At 39.9% G+C, this 19,073-nt stretch overlaps 1 protein-coding gene and 1 non-coding gene across 7 annotated transcripts in view; one reads left to right on the top strand and one right to left on the bottom strand.

Annotated features, from left to right (window-relative positions):
* ARL6IP1 (ARL6 interacting reticulophagy regulator 1) overlaps positions 1 to 18,787 on the top strand; it is a 28,953-nt gene extending 10,166 nt beyond the window's left edge. Inside the window, exons 6-8 of one of the 6 annotated variants that reach the window (XR_011169865.1) lie at positions 10,030 to 10,099; positions 16,512 to 16,562; positions 18,546 to 18,787. Coding sequence is in view for 4 of the 6 variants with exons in the window: in XM_069096022.1 (XP_068952123.1) it covers positions 6,864 to 6,982 (119 nt within the window). In the remaining 2 variants the exon portion in view is untranslated. Of the gene's footprint in view, positions 1 to 6,863; positions 8,561 to 10,029; positions 10,271 to 16,511; positions 16,563 to 18,542 lie in introns of those variants that run through there. The other 5 variants (XR_011169866.1, XM_069096025.1, XM_069096026.1 and 2 more) reach the window with 5 other exon arrangements.
* Positions 13,590 to 13,720, bottom strand: LOC138167602 (U6atac minor spliceosomal RNA). The gene has a single exon (XR_011169930.1). It is a non-coding gene; the product is annotated as a U6atac minor spliceosomal RNA (small nuclear RNA).
* Positions 18,788 to 19,073: the final 286 nt, after the last annotated feature.

Raw genomic sequence — 19,073 nt, 5'->3', positions numbered from 1 at the left:
TGCTAGGTCTTGTATGATTCTAATTGTGGTACTATATAAATTGATATTTTTTTGTTGCTTTTAATATTTTACTTGTAGTTTTTTATCCTTAAGCTGGGGGTTTCAGAATTTAATATTCTTAAGAATTTTCCTCATAGGATCTCTTTCAAGTGGTTTTCAGTAGATTTTTTTCTATTTCTACTTCCCCCTTCTAATGCTTCAGAACAATTTTCTTTTATTTCTTGTATTAATTGTATCAAGATGATTCTTTTTTTGATCATAACTTTCAGATAGTCTGATTATTCTCATGTTTCCTCTTCTTGATCTGTTCTCCAGATCAGTTGTTTTTCTTATAAGATGTTTCACTTTCTCTTCTATTTTTTCATTCTTAAAATATGAAGATATATTTTTTTAATTATTTTAAAATAATTTGTTTAATTATTTCTTTATCTCTTATAACTTCACTGGCTTCACCTTGCCCAATTCTAATTCTCAAGGTGTCATTTTCTTACGATTCTGGATCTACTTTTCTAATTGGTTGACTTTCTTTTCTTAATCTTGCTTTTTTTTGGATTGGTTTTTTGTTTTTGTTTTCCCTCCATCTCTAATTTGATTTTTAAAGTCTTTTTAAAGTTCTTCTATGAATTCTTTTTGGGGCAGGTGACCATTTGATATTACTGTTTGAGGGAGAAGAGGATTTCTTTGCTTTACTATCCTCCTCTGAAAATGAACCCCAGGGTGGCTCAGTGCACAGTGTGTAAAGCGCTGTCCCTGGAGTCGGGAGAACCTGAGTTCGGTTCTGGCCTCAGACACTTAACACAATAAAACTAGCTGTATAACCTTGGGCAAGTTACTTAACCCAAATTACCCTCCAAAAGGCCAAAAAAAATGAACCCCAGTCATCTCTATTCGCACAATAACTTTCTGTGTTTGAATTCTTCCTCCTTTGCCTGTGCATTTTTTTGTAGCAATAGCTTAATTTTTGTAATCACCTCTAGCCCTGGTTGTGGGAGATAGTGCCTCTTGCCCCAGATCTCATTCTCCCCTCTGTCCTGGAACCAAAGTCTAACCTCCAGCCTCCTGTAAGTGCCCACAGCCAGGGGCATTCCTGCCCCACTGCTTCTGCACTCACTGAATGGATGTATGCTGATTTCTTCTTGCCCCAACCTCTCTCCACAGCACAGCTGGGTCTGGTGTTCCTGGTCAGCAGAAGTTCCCTCAGTCTTCCTGGGGTCAAACACCCAACTCCCTTCATTATCCCTGGGGTAAAAGTTCCTCTGACTGGGGCCAAGCAACCTCTCAAGTCAGCTAATTCCAAGGCTTGCTGCTTGTTGTTAATAGGGCCCTGGCCTGGAGGTGTTTACTCTTCACAGGGATCAACCCTCTTCCTGGGATTATTCTTTGGATCTTCTCCAATTGTCTCAGGAAAACCCCTATTGTGCCCCTATTCTATTTTTATCTGCACTTTGTTCATTCTAAGGTGTTATTTTATCTCTTTTGTGGGGAAAAATCTTGAGAGCTTGGAATTTTCTGACCTACTCCACTATCTTCCCAGAATTCTCTCCAGAAAACAGAATTCTTAAGACATGGAGGTGAAGAGGAATATCATTCTAGGCATAGAGGACAGCCAATTCCAAGGCATGGAAGTGGGAGATAGAACAACATGTATGCAGAACAGCAAGAGGCCAGAATGTCTGAAGTGCAGGGGAGTAATGTCACAAAAAGACTGGAAAGGTAGAAAGGGGTCAGGTTGTAAAGAGCTTTAAATGGATGATTTTGTAATATTTGATCCTGGAGGTAGTATTTGGAAAATGGAGTTTAGTAGAGGAGTAACACAGTCAGACCTACAATTCAGGAAAGTCACTTTGGTACCTCTATAGACATTAGTTTGGATAGGAGAGAAACTTGGAGCAGGGAGACCAATTAGGAGTCAGTTACAGAAGTTCTGGTAAGAGGTAATAAGGGCCTGAACCAAAGTAGTGGTAGTGTGAGCATAAATAATGGATTGTTTGAGAGAGATTGTGAAAAGACAGAGAGTGTGTGGAAATAGAAACAGGAATTGACACCTGATTGGCTATAGAGGGTGAGTGACTGTGCAGAATGAAAGATGATGCTGAGGCTGGGAAACCTGAGTGATATGAAGGGAGATGTACTTCTTGACAGAAGTAGGGAAGTTTGGGAGAGTCAGCTGTATTAAAGCCATGGGAATTTGTGAATTCACTTAGTTGATGGACTATAGCAAGAGGACAAAGAGGGCCCAGGACAGAGCCTTGTAGAATCTCATTTAGGAGTTGTGATATGTATGATAAACCAGAAAAAGGTATGGTGAGAAAAGTAGGAAAAGAACAAAGTGAGGACAATCCCATAAAAACTCAGAAGAGGAAAATGTATCTAAAAGGAAGGGATGGTCAACAGTGTCAAATGCTGGTAACTTTGGGAAAACAGTTTCTGTTGACATATGAGGTTAGAAGTCAGATTGCAAAGAGAAGAGAAGTAAATAAGGAGGAGGCAGTTAATGTAAACAGCTTTTTCAATGAGTTCATGTAACAGGAGAGGATAATAGCTTGAGTGGTAGGATCTATGGAGGGTTTATTCAGGATGGAGGAGACTTGGGCATGCTCAGAGGGATCAGAGGAGGAATAAAGAAATTGAACATTGTAAAGGAGGGTGATTTATGGAGGCAAACTGCTGGAGAAGATGAGGAAATGGTGAGGTCAAGATACATGTAGATGAGGTTGACTTTAAGAAGAGTCCCTATTCAGAGACAGATATAACAGAAGTGAATTAGGGTTTTGAGATGTAGAAAAGAGATGCTTAAAATGAGGTCATTTTTTTCCCAGGAAAGTGAGGCAAGATCCTTGGATGAGAGTTAGAGAGGAGGTGATGATGTGTGGGAAATTTAAGGAAAGAAAATGGCTTTAAACAGCCTTTGTGAGGAGTGGCTTAAAGAATCCTTTAGGAAGAAGCGAAAAAGATTGTCTTGTTGCTTTGAGGTCACAGTTGAGATTAGTATAAATTCATAGTGAACCTCGTCAAATTAGTTGTGTAATTTCTTCCAGTTGATCAGCAGCATGAGTAGAAGTGGAGGAGGTAAATGATGGAAGTTAGTCCGGGTTTGGGGTTTGGTTAAGTTGTTAGAATTGATAGGGCAGATGAATGGGACTCGAGTAAAGGACAATAAGTTGAATTAGTTAACTATAGGTGGAAAGTGGAACCATTTAGAGTCCAACTCAGTTGTTAGCATTTTGACATAGGTAACAGACTCAGGATGCATGCAAAATGAGACCTATATTTTTTGGACACAACCAGTATAGGAATTTGTTTTGCTTGACTGACTGTTTATGTTTGTTAAAAGGGTCATTTGTTTTACTCAAGGAAAATCAGTTTTTTAAAGGAAAAAATTAGGGGGTGGAGTAGAAACAGCACTTCCTCGGGGCTCCGGCTTCCACCTCCCCCAATTCATGTAAAAGGGGACTCTGAACAAACTTGGGAGCTACAGAACCCACAAAATGACACAGAGAGCCTCCCACTGAGGACAGCCCAGAAGGCCGGTAGGAATGGGCCAGCACAGCACTCTGGGAGCCAACCCCCCACTCCAAGAACTGTAGGTTTTAGCCCCAGGGCGGGCCTGACCAGCAGCTGGCTGGAGGGACTTCAGATCACTAGCAGCTGTGGCGGTTCCCAGAATTATCAATACATACCATGTTTCCCCGATAATAAGACACTGTCTTATTAAATTTTTTTTTTTTTGATAGAAAAACACCAGAGGGCTTATTTTCAGGGGAGGGCTTATTTTAATGAACATTGACAGCAATTTTAATAAACAGGTAAATGTGAACCAAAAAATGTACCTTTATTCAATAAGCAAATCACTGGGGAAGAACAGGCTCACTGCTGCAGCTCTGATTGGATGCAACTGAGAGCGCGGCGTGCGTTTCATGGGGCGGGGGGGGTGCATACAGAGGGTACCGTAATGTAGCGCAGGTAGCAATCTCAATAGGGCTTATTTTCGGGGGAGGGCTTATTATCGGGGAAACACGGTAGATGCCAAGGACAAAGTGAGAGGTCAGTGCAATGTGGACTTTGGGCTCCAGTAGTCGGGAGTGTGGTCGGCCTTTGCCCCCAGGGCAAGAAGCCTCTGAGGCAGGCTGCCATGCATCAGCCACCACATGGCAGCTTCAGCTCCTGGCCTGCAGAGTGTAGGGAGACTAGCCTACAAGTCTGAGGGGTAATCGCTCTTGCTTTAACCTGCTTGGAGCTGGATTGCAGTCTAAGGTGGAGGTCCTGGGGTATATGACCAGCTTGCCAGAGAGTGTGGAGGCTTCAGAGAGGGCACCCAACTAATACCTTTGGCAGCTAAGAAAACCCCAACATTTGGGACGAAGCTCCCCTGTCTGGTGGCAGAGTCCTACTGTGGCAAAAAGCCACAGTCAAGTGATTGAGTGGTGACATGAACAGGCAAAGGACTTTAGACACCTATTCTGGTGACAAAAAGGATCAAAGCATGGAACAGGAGGAAAACAGTGAAGTCAGAACTCCTACACCAAAAGCTTCAAAGAAAAATATCAGCTGATTACAGGCCATAGAGGACCTTAAGAAGCAGATAAGAGAAGTGGAGGAAAAATTGGTAAGAGAAATGAGAACAATGCAAGAAAATTATGAAATGAGAGTCAACAGCCTGACTGAGGAAAAATAACACCTTAAAAAATAGACTAACTTAGGGGCGGCCAGGTAGCACAGCAAGTAAGAGCACCGGCTCCAGTGTCGGGATGACCTGGGGGTCAAATCCGGGCTCAGATACTTAGCACCACACCCAGAAATAACTGGCTGTGTAACCTTGAGCAAGTTACTTACCCCGATTGCTTTAAAAAAAAAAAAAAGACTAACTCAAATGGCAAAAGAGGCTCAAAAAGCCAATGAGGAGAAGAATGCCTTAAACAGCCAAATTTGCCAGATGGAAAAAGAATCTCAAAAGCTCAATGAGGAGAATCATTGCTTCAGAATTAGATGGGAGCAAATGGAAGCTAGTGACTTTATGAGAAATCAGGATGCTGTTAAACAGATCCAAACAAGTGAAAGAATAGAAGGCAATGTGAAATATCATGGGAAAAATCACTGACCTGGAAAATAGATCCAGGAGAGATAATTTTTAAATTATTGGACTACCTGAAAGCCATGACCAAAGTAAGAACCTAGAAATCATCCTCCAAGAACTCCTCAAGGAAAACTGCCCTGATGTCTTAGAACCAGAGGGCAAAAGAGAGGTTGAAAGAATCCACCGATCACCTCCTGAGAAAGATCCCAAAAAGAAAACTCCTAGGAATATTATAGCCAGATTCCGGAATTACCAGATCAAGGAGAGAATATTACAAGCAGCCAGGAAGAAATAATTTGAATATTGTGGAAACATAATCAGGATAACACAGGATCTGGCAGCTTCTACACTGAGGGATCGAAGGGCTTAGAATATGATATTCTGGAGGTCAAAGGAGCTGGGATTAAAACGAAGAATCAACTACCCAGCAAAACCGAGTATCATGTTTCAGGGGAAAATATGGTCATTCAGTGGAATAGAGGACTTATAAGTATTCTTGACAAAAACCAGAGTTGAATAGAAAATTTGACATTCAGATAGAAGAAGCAAGAGAAGGTAAACAGGGAAAAGAAAATATAAGGAACTTATCAAAGTTGAACTATTAACATTCCTACATGGAAAAACAATTATGACTGATGAAACTTTTCTCGGTATGAAAATAGTTGAAGGGAATAGAAATATATGTATGCATATACATATGTCTATATTGGAGGGTATATAGGCGTATGAATACATATGTGAATGTGTATGTATGTATGTTTACAGGTATACATAGAGGGCACAGGACCAATTTAATAGGAAGGGATGATACTTAAAAGGTGAAATCAAGAGGTGAGAGAGGAATATAATGAGAGGAGATGGGGAGAGACAGAATAGGGTAAACTATCTCATATAGAAGAGGCAAGGGAAAATGGTTACAATGGAGGGGAAGAACAGGAAGGCAAAAGGGAATGGGTCAACCTTATTCTCATTGAATTTGGCTCAGGGAGGGAATGAAATACACACTAAATAGGGTAGCTCACTCTACAAGAGAGCAGGGGGGAAGGGGATGATGGAAGGGAGAGCCAGCTAGGGGGAGGGAAGGTGGAAGCAGCCACTTTTGAAAAGACAGGATCAAAGTAGAGAACAGAACAAGTGGGAGGTGGGATAAGAGGGAGGGAATATAGTCAGTCTTATACAATATATCTACTATGGTAATGTTTTACATAGCTACATATGTACAACCTATACTGAATTGCTTATCTTCCCAGTAAGGGTGAGTGACGGGATGAAGGAAGTAAATCTAGAATGCAAAGTTTTAAAATCAAATGTTTAAGAAAATATATATATAGATATATATTAATACTATTTTACATGTAATTGGGAAATAAGATATACAGGCACTGGGGCATAGAGATCCACCATGCCCTACTGGAAAAGTTGAAAGGGGTATGGGAGAGAGCAGATTGGAGGAGTGGATATCCTGTGGGACTGCTATTTTGGGGAGGTGGGTAGGGGAAAAGCGGAGAGAAAAATTGTAACTCAAAATCTTGCAGAAATTAATGATGTAAACCAAAAGTTAATAAAGCATTTGAAAAAAAATAAAAGGAAAAAGTTTAAAAGAAAAATGTACCTACTATTTAATACCTACTATGTGCAAGGTACTTTCAGAGATAAAAATATGAACTTGGTTCTTTTCCTTTAGGACGTTTGTAACTACTAGGAGGGAGATAAAACAAGTATATATAACCATAATATGAAGGACATTATTTGATACATGTTCCTTAACTTAATTTCTTTTTGCTTTTAGTAACTTTCTTACTGCTACTTCCTGGACTAAACCAGCATGGAATCATTTCAAAGTACATTGGAATGGCCAAAAGGGAGATAAACAAGCTTCTCAAACAAAAGGAGAAGAAAAATGAATGATGCATCTCTATTGCTCAGTATCATAAATGTGACATAGTGTCCTTGGGAGCAGTTTCTACAAAGTATGTGTACTAAAATGTTACAGAAGCACATTTGTACTTTCTCATATAACTTCTGATTGGTTCTTGATAAGAATTTGAGACTTTCCAGTTGAAAGGCTCTATGCATAGTGTCTTTGCATAAAGTTCAACAGAACGTGTCTTCACTGATTAATACTGATAATTAGTCTGTGAAATCACCCCCTCTGGACTTGCTCTTATTTCATTACCCAAGGTTAACTCAACTGGCATTTTTAGGGAACTAAAACAAGCTTGTAGTGTAATAGTTTAGTAGTATAGTAATTCACTTTAATCCTTTAGAATGTTTATAGTAACTTGAGTAATATAGTCCATCTTAAGAGTGGAAAATCTCAGGATAAATTTTTCTTCCTAGAGAAGTAGTGGTGGTCTGTGGGTATAGAAAGTAGATTTCACATCTTACTCCATAGATATAATGACCAATTTTGTCACTTCTGACAAAGAGACCAATTAGCACTAATTTTCCATTCCTATTCATTATCATGGAGATGCCCACAGAATTACTGACAAGATAGATTGGTTAATGTTTTGACCCTATGGAACACCTTGGCAGTGTGCAGAAATTGGATAATTTCTGCCAAGTAGCAATCTGGCACACTGTTGTCAGTTACTCTTGTGACTTAAGAAAGGGTAACTTCTTTTTAGTAAATTGTTGAGAAGCTTCCTTATAGTAACTCATAAACTGAGTCCCACTGTTAAAGTTATCTAAATCCCTACTCTGGGGGGAACCAATGAGTAGAGTTGCTTTCCTTGCTCTAAAGCCAAACAGTAAAACTTAGCCTTAAATTAGTCAAGCCCTACTCTAATAAATAGTAGGTCTCATGAGATAGTATTTTAAATTCTCAGACCTATACTATGGCTCAGGTTAATAGATAAAAGATACTGTTATCACCATAGGTTTAGTATAAAAACAAGTGATTGCCTGTGTCCTTTGACCATTCCATAGAGAACAAAAGGGCTATTGGTATACTAGAAAGTCTGCCCCTGTTTTTGTTTTGAATTTGCCAGGTATTCAAATTCTATTCAGCTTTATAGCCAGAAATTGAGGTAGTTTTGAATTTGAATAAGTTTGCAAGCACTTCTTTTCCACCAACACCCTGCCCTCTGTGAACAATGTCAAGGAATGTTGAGAAACAATATTTAAAATCTTATTAACTATGATGTAGTTTTGTGAATTTAATTGCACTGAAATTATAAAACTGGGCTGTGATAATTTATGTTCTAACAGTAAACCTTTGTTTTCAGAATACTACTGTAGCCAAGGAGCCCATGTAGCATGAATAGTTTTATGATTGTTGTCTGATACACAGCCCACCTAGAAAATATTGCATTTATTTCTTCTTGTAAATAAGCCTGTCTTCATAGCTGGTTTTGTGTGTTGTACTGATGACCTCTGCTGTTTTAATCCTGTATTATTCCTTCTACTGTGTTTTGTGTAGGAAGAGATGGGGAGAGAATAAAGAGGGATAGGAAAGAATAAAAAAATTAAACTCTTCACTTACATTTTAGCATATTTTTAAAGCTCAACCAAGAAAATTATATAATCAAATTTAAATCATATGTGTGGATGAGTTACATCAAATTCACAACATTACAGGTACTTACTTAAAGGGTCTGTCTTAGACCTTATACAAGCCACTTTGTAGAGCAAAGAGCGTTCTGGGTTTTAAGGTAGTCCCCATGACATGTTCCTCAATGAACAGTGTTAGTTTGGGCCAAGTGGGTCAATTTGATTGGAACATAAGTGTGAAAGGGGAGTAATTGTGAAATAAGCCTGGGAATGTAGGCGCTTATTTCTGGCACTAGGCTGTAAATGCCAAACTGAGGAGTTTGTATTTTGTTGCTGCTGCTATTCTTTGTTCCTGAAGAGGACCATGGTATGAGAGAGGTGATGCAAGTGAATTGGATTTAAGTGAGGGAGGGCTCTGCAAAGTCAGCAGCTTCACTTTCTCCCCTGGAGCTGAGTCCAGTAACCAGATAGGGGTGAAGACAACTGAACATAGCCTCAGATGTAATGGAGGACCTATTTGAGGCAGTGTCCATTCAGTGATAAAAATGAGGCAAAGAATGACCTCTTTTAAAGACAATTCTATCTGGGAAGGGAAGACCCTCAGAATTTCTGGGGAAAACAGAAACAGTTGTTATTTATATTTATTATGAGCCTGTCAGGGCCCAAGTAATGACAAAGTAGGGCTTGGTCCCAGACCAGAGTGATTTGGGGTTAAGGCTGGTGTTTAAGAGAAAAAGGTGAAAGCAAGAATAAAGTTTCAGATTAAAATTTGCATTCCCTTTGGGCAGAGAAGAAAAGAAGCAAGTCTCACCCAACTGGAAGTTTGGTCCCTAGTGGGCAGCTCCTTTTCCACTCAAAGAGGTTGCTGTTTGTCCTTTGTTCTCAAAAAGGACCATGACATCAGCGAGGTGATGCCATGGCATGCAAGTGAGTTATATTTAAGTGAGGGAGGGCTGTGCAAAGTTACCAACCTCACTTTTTCCCCTGAGCCATCTGAGTTCATTGACCAGATATGGATCAGGACAACTATAGGTGGCCAGGGTGAAGTGGGGATCTTGACCGTGGTTAACTTGAGTGTTGGGAATACCCTTTGACAGCTGTAGAGAATGGGAGCAGCTAGGTGGTACAGTGGATAGAGCACTGACCTTTGAGTCAGGAGGACCTGAGATCAAATCTAGCCTCAGATACTAGCTGGGTGACCCTGGGCAAGTCGCTTAACCCTGATTGCCTCAAAAAAAAAAAAAAAAAAAAAGGCAAGACAACTGTAGAGAATGGAGCAGAGAAGTTCCCAAAGTGGCCAATGATACCACCCCTGGGGTGGCGCTGGAATGATTCAGGGGACTGGTAGTAGCCTCAGGTGCAACTGGAGGGCATTGAATAAAAATAAGGGAAGAAAATTTTGAAAAACTATTTCATCTGTTGTGTAACAGTTAAAAGTCAGTGATTACATTATTTTCCAGATAAACACACAGGTTATAACCAATGGATGATCAAGTCCACTAACAGGTCTTAAGAAGCAAGTGTTGACAGGTGAGCAGTCATGCATTGTCTGAAAGTCCAGCATGCATTGGCAGGAATATGTGCATGTAATGACTTGTTTCCAGTACACTGTTAAAAAGTTACATGACACAATATTGTGTCATAAGATTTCTCTGCAGGAAAAAACCCAAATTTTCAATAAATTATTCAATTTAAGATGCATTTTTTTAAATGAAGCACATTTTCTTTTACATCGTTAAAATAGACTTCCAAGAGGATGCTGAGTAATTTTTTAAGGGAGGAGTAAGCCAAATAAATTTGGGAACCTCTGAATTAGAAGAATGATGGTGGTACCCTGTGCAGAAAAAGGGACATTAGAAGGGATGGGTTCAATTCTATTTGGACAAGTTGATTATAAGTGCTTATGGGACATTCATGGGGAAGATATCTAGCAGACTGGTGATTACAGACCTAGAGCTCAGGAAGAGATGAGGGCTATTCATCTGCATAGAAAGATGAGTGAAACCATGGGAGCTGATGAGATCCACAACATAGAGAAAGAGAGCCAAATATAAAGTCCTGGGCTATACAGAAGTAATGGGATAAGACAGTGATTGATGATTCTTCAAAAGAAGAAACCAAGACACAAAGCAGTGTCACAGAAACCTATGGAGGGGAAAATATTCAAGAAGGAATAATCAAGTGTCAGAAGTATCAGATCAAAAAGGATGATATCTGAGAAATTTATCATTAGTGACCTTGGAGAAAGCAGTTTCAACTGGTGGGCACAGAGAAACCAGTTTGCAAGAAATTGAGTAGTGAGTGACATACACTTACATAAGGTGGAAGCAAAAAGAATCAGGTTTTTTTCTCAGTTTGTGAAAAAGTTAGCTTGAATGACTGCAAGTTAGTTTCAAGAATAGGGGAGATCTGTAATGAAGGCAGCAGAAAAGGAGCCAGTGGATAAGGAGAAGATGAAATCAGGGAGAAAAGGGATGGTCAAGCTGAATGGCATGAAATCCACACAAAGGCAACAATTCCCACAATATATCCAGGTAAGCTCCAAACGGATAACATAGTCACATCATAAATTAAAGAAGCAAAGAACAAATCATCTTTCAGATCTCTGGAGAGAGGAAGGCTTCATGAACAAATAAGGAATGGAGAGGATCACAAAAGATAAAACAATTTTGATTATATATTAAGTTTTTGTACAAACAAAACCAATACAACTAAGATTAGAAAGGAAACAAGTGAGGAAAAATATTTACAGCCAGTTTCTCTGATTAAGGTCTCATTTCTGAGACCCTATGTCAAGTTCATTCTCTCCCCACCACCCAACTTACCCCTTTAGATTATAAACTCTTTGCAGGCAGTGAACTGTTTGTGCTTTTATTTGTATTCATATCCCCAGCACTTACAGTACCTGGCACAGTCGGCACTTAATAAATGTTTATTCAATGACTAGTATTTAAGGAATTGATTCAAATTTATAAGAATAAGCCATTCCTCAGTTGATAGGGAAGGGGGATGAGGAGGAGAATAAGCATTTATATAATGCCTACTATGTGTTGGGCACTGTGCTTCCCCCATCACCATTTCATTTGATCTTCACAACAAACCTATGATGGTAGGTCCCATTTTCCAACTGATGAAACTGAAGCAGTTTGAATGACCTGCCCAGGGTCACATAGCTATTAAGTATCTGAGGCCAAATTTGAACTGGTCTTGAATTCAAGCTATTGAACCACCAGCAAGCAGTTGCCTAATAAATGGCCAGATAAATGGTCAAATAAAATCAAGCACTAAGAATAATGCTACAAATCACTAATAGAGAAATGCAAATTAAAGGCAATATCCTAAATGTCTCTTGATAATCATTCTCCAGTAGGTAGGAACAACTCTCAAAAATGGCAAGACAAATTGCTTCACATCAATTCCTCAACATAAAGTGGTCAAAGGATATGAACAAACTTCTCAAAAGAATGGTGAATTATGAATTACCAGGAAAAAATGCTTCCAATCACTAGTAATATAAGAAATAAAAATTAAAACAACCCTGAGGTTTCACTTCACAACCAGTGACCTGGCAAAGACAGAAGAAGATGAGAGTAGACAATATTGGAGGGGTTGTAGGAAGAGAGGCATGCTCCCGGATTTTTGGTAAAGCTCTGAATCAGTGCAACCATTTTTGGAAAGCAATTTGGGGTTATGCATATAAAGTGACTAAAATGTTCATCATACCCTTTTTAACCCAAAGATTCCATTACTAGACATATAGCCCAAAGAGGTTATTGGCAAGAAAACCACCATATATGTGTGTATGTATGTATATTCAAACATATATACATATGTGTATGCATATACATATATAATATATATTAAAATGTAAGCACTTTTTGCAATAGTAAAGAAATGAAAATAATAGATATCCATTGAGAGGAATGGCAAAACATTGTGTCACATCAATGTAATGGAATATTGTTCTATCATGTCCAACTCTTTGTGACCCCATTTGGGGTTTTCTTGACAAATATACTGAAGTGGTTTGCTGATTCTTTCTTCAGCTCATTTTACAGATGGGGAACTCAGGCAAACAGGGTTAAGTGACTTGCCAGGGGTCACACAGCTAGTAAGTGTCTGAAAGCCAGGAATTCAGGAAGGTAAGTCGTCCCCACTGCACCACCTACCTATCCTATCTACTGTTTTGTAAGAAATAATATGAATACAGAGAAGATTTAGATGAAGTGATGCAGAGTGAATTAAGCAGAATCAAGAAAAACTACAGGGGCGGCTAGGTGGCCCAGTAAATAGAGCATAGGTCCTGGAGTCAGGAAGACCTGAGTTCAAATCCGGCCTCAGACACTTACCACAAAAACTAGCCATATGACCTTGGACAAGTCACTTAACCCCAATTGCCCTCCAAAAAGTAAAAAAAAAAAAAACCTACACAATGACTACAACCATGTAAATGGGAAGAACAATCGCAAAATAAAAATGAAGGCCCCACTCCTTTGCAGAAGTGGGTGGTCATTTTGTTCCAAAAAAATTCTGAATTAATTTTTTTTAATTTCAGTTCAAAATTTTCGCCCTTACCCATTGTGAAGGCAAGAAATGTGATATCGGGGGAGGCTAGGTGGCACAGTGAGTAAGCGCTGGCCCCGGAGTCAGGAGGACCCGAGTTTGGTTCTGTCCTCAGACACAACACCCATAGAAAAAAACTAGCCGTGTAACCTTGGGCAAGTTACTTCAATTGCCCTCCAAAAGGCAAAAAAAAAAAAAAAGAAAAAGAAATGTGATATCAGTTTTACATATGAAATCATGCAAAACATTTTCATATTAACCATGTTGCAAGAAAAATAAAGGGAAAAATGATCCTGCAATCTGCATTCAGACTTCATCACATATTTCTCTGGAGGTAGACAGAATTTTTCATCATAAGTCTGAGAATTGGCTTGAGTCATTGTATTGATCAGAGTAGCCAAGTCTTTCACAATTAATCATCATTACAGTATTCCTGTATGCGATGTGTGTACTGTGTACACTGATCTGGTTCTCCTCATTGATAGAGTAGGTGGCAATGCCTTAACCCTATATGTGTTGTAAAAATCACTAGAACCTCTTCCATCTTGATCAAGGGGAGTGCTAACTTTCTCTCATGGCTGTGGAGATAGTGAAGCTGGTGTCTTTGCACAGACCTGCCTCACTTAAATCTAATTCACTTGCAAGTCATGGCATCACCTTCCTGATGTCGTAGCGCTCTTCAAGAACTAAGGACAAATAACAGCAACAGCACTGCTTGGTCAAAGAGTATGCAAAGTTTTATAGCAGTTTAGGCATAGCTCCAAATTGTTCTCCAGAATGGTTGGATCAGTTCACAACTCCACCAACAGTGCATTAGTGTCCCTCTTTTTCCACATCCCCTTCAGCATTTATCATTTTCCTTTCTGTCATATTAGCCAGTCTGATAGGTGTGCAGTGGTTACCTCAGAGTTGTTTTAGTTTGCATGTCTCTATCTGTAGTGATTTATAGAAAGCTTTGATTTCTTCTGAAAACTACCTGTTTATGTCCTTTGACTATCAATTGGGAAATGGTGCTTATTTTTATGAATGTGATTCCATTCTCTGTATATATGAGAAATGAGGCCTTTAAGGGAGAAATCTGCCGTAAAAAATTTTTCCTCTTCTAGTCTTGCCTGGATTGGTTTTGTTTAGGCAAAACCTTTTTAATTTAATATAATCAAAATTATCCATCATACATCCCTTAAAACTCTCTATTTCTCTCTGTCTCTCTTTTGTTTGGTAATAAGTTCTTCCCTTACCCATGAATCTGAGAGGTAAAAATTTTCCATGTATCCTTAATTTGCTTATGATATCACCCTTTATGTCTAAACATGTACCCATTTTGACCTTATATGGTGTGAAATGTTAAGCTATACCTAGTTTTTGGCAAACTACTTTCCAGTTTTCCCGACAGTTTGCCAAATTTTGGATTTGGGGGTTTATCAAACACTAGAGTACGATGGTCATTTACTACTGTGTGTTGTGTACCTAATCTATTCCATTGATCTATCACTGTTTCTTTTTTTTTCCTTTTTTTTTTTTTTGTAGGGCAATTGGGGTGAAGTAACTTGCCCAAGGTCACATGGCTAATTTGTGTGTGTGTGTGTGTGTGTGTGTGTGTGTGTGTGTGTATGTGTGTTAAGTGTCTGAGGCTGGATCCCAACTCAGGTCCTCCTGGCTCCAGGGCCAGCACTCTACTCACTGCACCACCTAGCCATCCCTATCATTCTGTTTCTTAACAGAGTAGATTGTTTTGATGATTACCACTTTGTTTTACAGTTTGAATTCTGATATAGCTAAGCCACCTTCCTTCACTTTTTTTCATTGATTCCTTGGTATTCTTGACCTTTTTTTCTAGCTCTACAAGATAATTTTTGGTAGTTTGATTGGTATGGCAATGAATAAGTAAATTAATTTAAATGGAATTGTAATTTTTACTATATTGGCTCAGTCTACCCATGAACAATTAATATTTTTCCAATTGTTTAGATCTCATTTTATTTGTATGAAAAGTACTTTATAATTGTGTTCATTTAGTTCCTGGGTTTGTCTTGACTGGTAGACTATCAAGTATTTTATAGTGTCTGCAGTTATTTTAAATGGAAATTCTCTTTCTATCTCTTCCTGTTGAATTTTATATGGATTAAGTTTATATCCTGCAACTTTTCTGAAGTTGTTCATTGTTTCAACTAGTTTTTTAGTTAAATCTCTAGCATTCTCTCAGTATACCATAATATTGTCTACAAGGAGTGATAGTTTTGTTTCCTTGTTGCTTATTCTAAAGCCTTCAATTTCTTTTTCTTCTCTTATTGCTTTTCTAATACAATACTGAATAAGAGTGGTGATAATGAGCATCCTTATTTCACCTCTGATCTTATTGGGAAAGCTCCTAGCTTATTTTAAGATAATACTTGCTGGGTAGGCTAGGCACAGTGAATAGAGCACTGGCCCTGGAGTCAGGAGGACCTGAGTTCAAATTTGACCTCCAGAGTAAATGGAAGAATGTTGATACGCTTCACAAAAATGGGGAAGTTTGGAAGGCCCAGAGAGTTAGGAGTTAGCAAGGAGGTCAGTGCAATGACTGGAGGTTATGACAAAACACTGATAATAAGTCAAGGAATCATGAGGTACAAGGCAGAACTAGAAAGACAGAAGTTATGGTCTGATAGAGAAACTTCAGAGTGAAGAACTGTGTAGGTTCATGAGTGGTAGACAGGGAAGGGAACTTTGGGACTAGACATCCTAAAGCTTAAAATCACAGAAACTCTTAGTGGAGACACAAGGCAATAAATTTTTATGAGACCCAACTGGCAAAGTTAATTTGATTAGCATTTCCAAAGAAAACTGATTTAATTAGTATTCTCTGATTTAATTGACTTATTAGTAGTATTCCCAAAGTAGAAAGAGGAGAGATACAAGGGCGGCAAGATGTTAATGGTGTCCTTCTAGAATGACTGGATTAGAGTAAACTGAGGGGAAGTTTGCTTTACCTTCCAGTCTACAGGGGCAACTGCCGCAGTGCAAGACCCTGAACTAAAGAAATTAATTGACCCAAGGGGGTGTGCCCAATTAGCTGTACAAGGGGCAAGGACATAGGATGGTAGCTTGTGGGGATTTGGGGGTGTTTGGGTTTTTTTTTTTTGCTTTTTTTTTTTGGAGGGGGAAAGGCAGGGCAATGGGGTTAACTGACTTGGCCAAGGTCACAGGGCTGCTAAGTATTAAGTGCCTGAGGTCGGATTTGAACTCAGGTCCTCTTGACTCCAGGGCTCTACTCCCTTTGCCACCTAGCCGCTCCAAGGAGTACTTTGGAAGCTGTAGATATGCTACTCAACACATCCTTGATTTCCAGCTAGAGATTTTGAAGAATTCCCCTTTGGTTGAGATATGTGTTTCTCTCTAGGTTTGAGCTGAGATCTTATCTTGCTCCCATCAGAAGAGCTCATTCACTTGGGTATGTTTTTTGTTTATTCTAATCTGTATAACTTCTCTAATTTCTAGTTGCTGTTTTGCTTGTTTGGTGAGGTCTGTGTTCTCACACACACACACACACAAACACAGATGTAACATGGAGATTTCATTTTGTGGCTCAAAAGGAGGTAAAATAGACCTCTCTAGCCTCTTCCCCTCCCCTTCTCCAAGGGAGTCTTTATTTCCTGCCCAGAGGGAAAGCAAGAGGTTGGAGCCAGTGGGGGCCACTCTGTTCTCCTTAGAGAAAGAAGAGGTATTAGGCTAGGACTATTTATCTACTCCTTTAAATATTATTAGTCTAGAGGATATGGTTTCCAGATTCAATGTAACTTATGATCACTTTCATTTTGGGGATAAGGAGGATCCCAACCAAGACTTATATCCAAGACTTGACTCCTTTCCCACTGACTACCACTTTCACAATGAACACACCTACATTTATCCAAATCAAAGCAAAATAGAATTTAGAGTTAGTATATCTAGAAGAATATATACCAGATAATACAGAGTGAAGGAGTTCTCCATCTGTGAGGGGTGTAAATCAGCTCAACCAAGAGAGAGATCTAATTCTTACCCTAAGAGAAGCTCCTTGAAGTCTTATATAGCAAGCTGGGGACAGGGACATGATGGAGACTACCAGCAACTCTCATGTCATATGATGGTGTGGTGGGACCTGGACTCCTAAAAGGAAAAGACCATACCTTTGAGAGCAACCCAGTCTCTGAATTTCCCCATACATTTCAGCAGCCCAGATCACTGGCACCTCCACCCAAGACAACTGGCCCACCCCAGCCCACGTAGATCACTTAATTAGCTTACTTGACAGTTCTGTCCCTGCTGCACCTGGCCCCAGACTACTTAATATTCCTTTCACTATTGTACCCAGCCCACTCTGATGGGATGCTTGGGGGGGGGGGGGGGAGAGACAGCCCAAGATCATATCTCTGGAAGCCTTCCAATTTCTCAGTAGACCCCTGTCCTGTGAAAAAATTTTCCCTTGTTGCAGACCTGACTCTGTAATTCCCATCAGAGCAGAAAGAGGAGTGCCTGGCCCAAGAATTTTTCTCCTGGCAGGCCCAAGGACTCTTCCTCCCACCAGATCCCCAAGGTCCATGGGCCTCTGACAACTCTCTGAATGTCTAATATACTCTCTACACCAGGCCTGCACAACATTTGGCCCGAGGGCCACTTGCAGCAGGCCAAAGGATTTTGGGGGCCCTCAAAAATGTAGGATTGCCACCATGCATTCTCCCCTGTTTATCATTTGACCCGTGGCAACCAGCCATCATCAGTCTGTCTCTAATCTTAACCTATCTGCAGCCCAAAGAAATTTAGCCCATTTTAATTTGGGTATCTACCTACTGGTGAGTTGTGCAGGTCTGCCCTATATTTTCCCATCCATAGCTCCCAAAGACACCTGGACTCTTAGATTACCTAATTAGTATCATGTCATTCTTTTCCCATGCTCCTTAAATTCTAGATTCACCCACATTAGGGTGAAAGTTTCCCAAAAAGGAACTTTGCTCACTCCTATGGGCATTTATTTTAACTGTCTCTTGACTGAAAAGCAGCTTGAGTGTACAAATTCATTTTAGATGACTCTGCTTTAGCACCCTCCTCTCTTACCCCCCCACCCCAATCTCTGCCCCTAACCTCTTCAACCCCAGACCACTTAATACTCCTTTCACTCTTGTACCTGGACCACCCCAGACTACTTACCACTCCTTAATCCCATCCAGATCTTTTCACTGTCCTTTCAGAGCATTAGTCTCACCCCCATTAAATTGCAATTTCACTAGGAAGCCTGCTTGCTTCTTCTCTTGGCGTTACAATAAACCTTGTCATTTGACTAGAAGAAGGTTTGAGTGCACAAATTCGCTCTAAGCAGAAGCCACCCTGTACACTAACATTTTGGGCTCCCCCCAGTCCCAAACCACATCATTACCAGAGTCTTTTCCTTCAGCAGCCTCAAATGGGGTTGGCCTCTTCCGTCTTCTCTCCTGAAGCTGGAATACAGAAGTACCAGAAACAACTAAAACTTCAGCTGGAACAAGAAACTGAAGCCTTCCTTTTTCCTACTCTCAACAATTTGGTATCATCCCTCACACAGGCGCCCGCAGAACACTGCTCTCCACCAGTGAGGAGAGAGCCCCATGCCAAAGGGTTTGGGGACTTAGGTTACATTTGAATAAATGGATTTACTCATCATTTGCTATTATTTGTGATGGTTTTTGGTGTAATGAGCTTTTGATAAGAGACCAAGATAAAGGATGTTAGATTGAGGAACCCAGGCCCTACCAAGTGCCCCGCTTATACATCCTAACCTGGTCCTTGGTCATCTCTCCAACTAACAGGTTTTTTGACCCACTCAACAGCTGAACTTTCTTTTATGTGTTATCTCCCCTATTTAGAGTGTGGGGTCCTCGAGATCAGGGATGGTTTCAGTTTTTATATTCATATCCCCAATGCTTGACACAAAGCAAGCGTTCATTCA

The sequence above is a fragment of the Petaurus breviceps genome, unplaced genomic scaffold, assembly GCF_028583685.1.
Source record: "Petaurus breviceps papuanus isolate PSGF00001 unplaced genomic scaffold, PetGlider_PUasm1.0 229, whole genome shotgun sequence".
NCBI lineage: Eukaryota > Metazoa > Chordata > Mammalia > Diprotodontia > Petauridae > Petaurus > Petaurus breviceps.
Note: the sequence above shows the minus strand (reverse complement) of the source record. Positions and strands in the feature narration are given on the sequence as shown.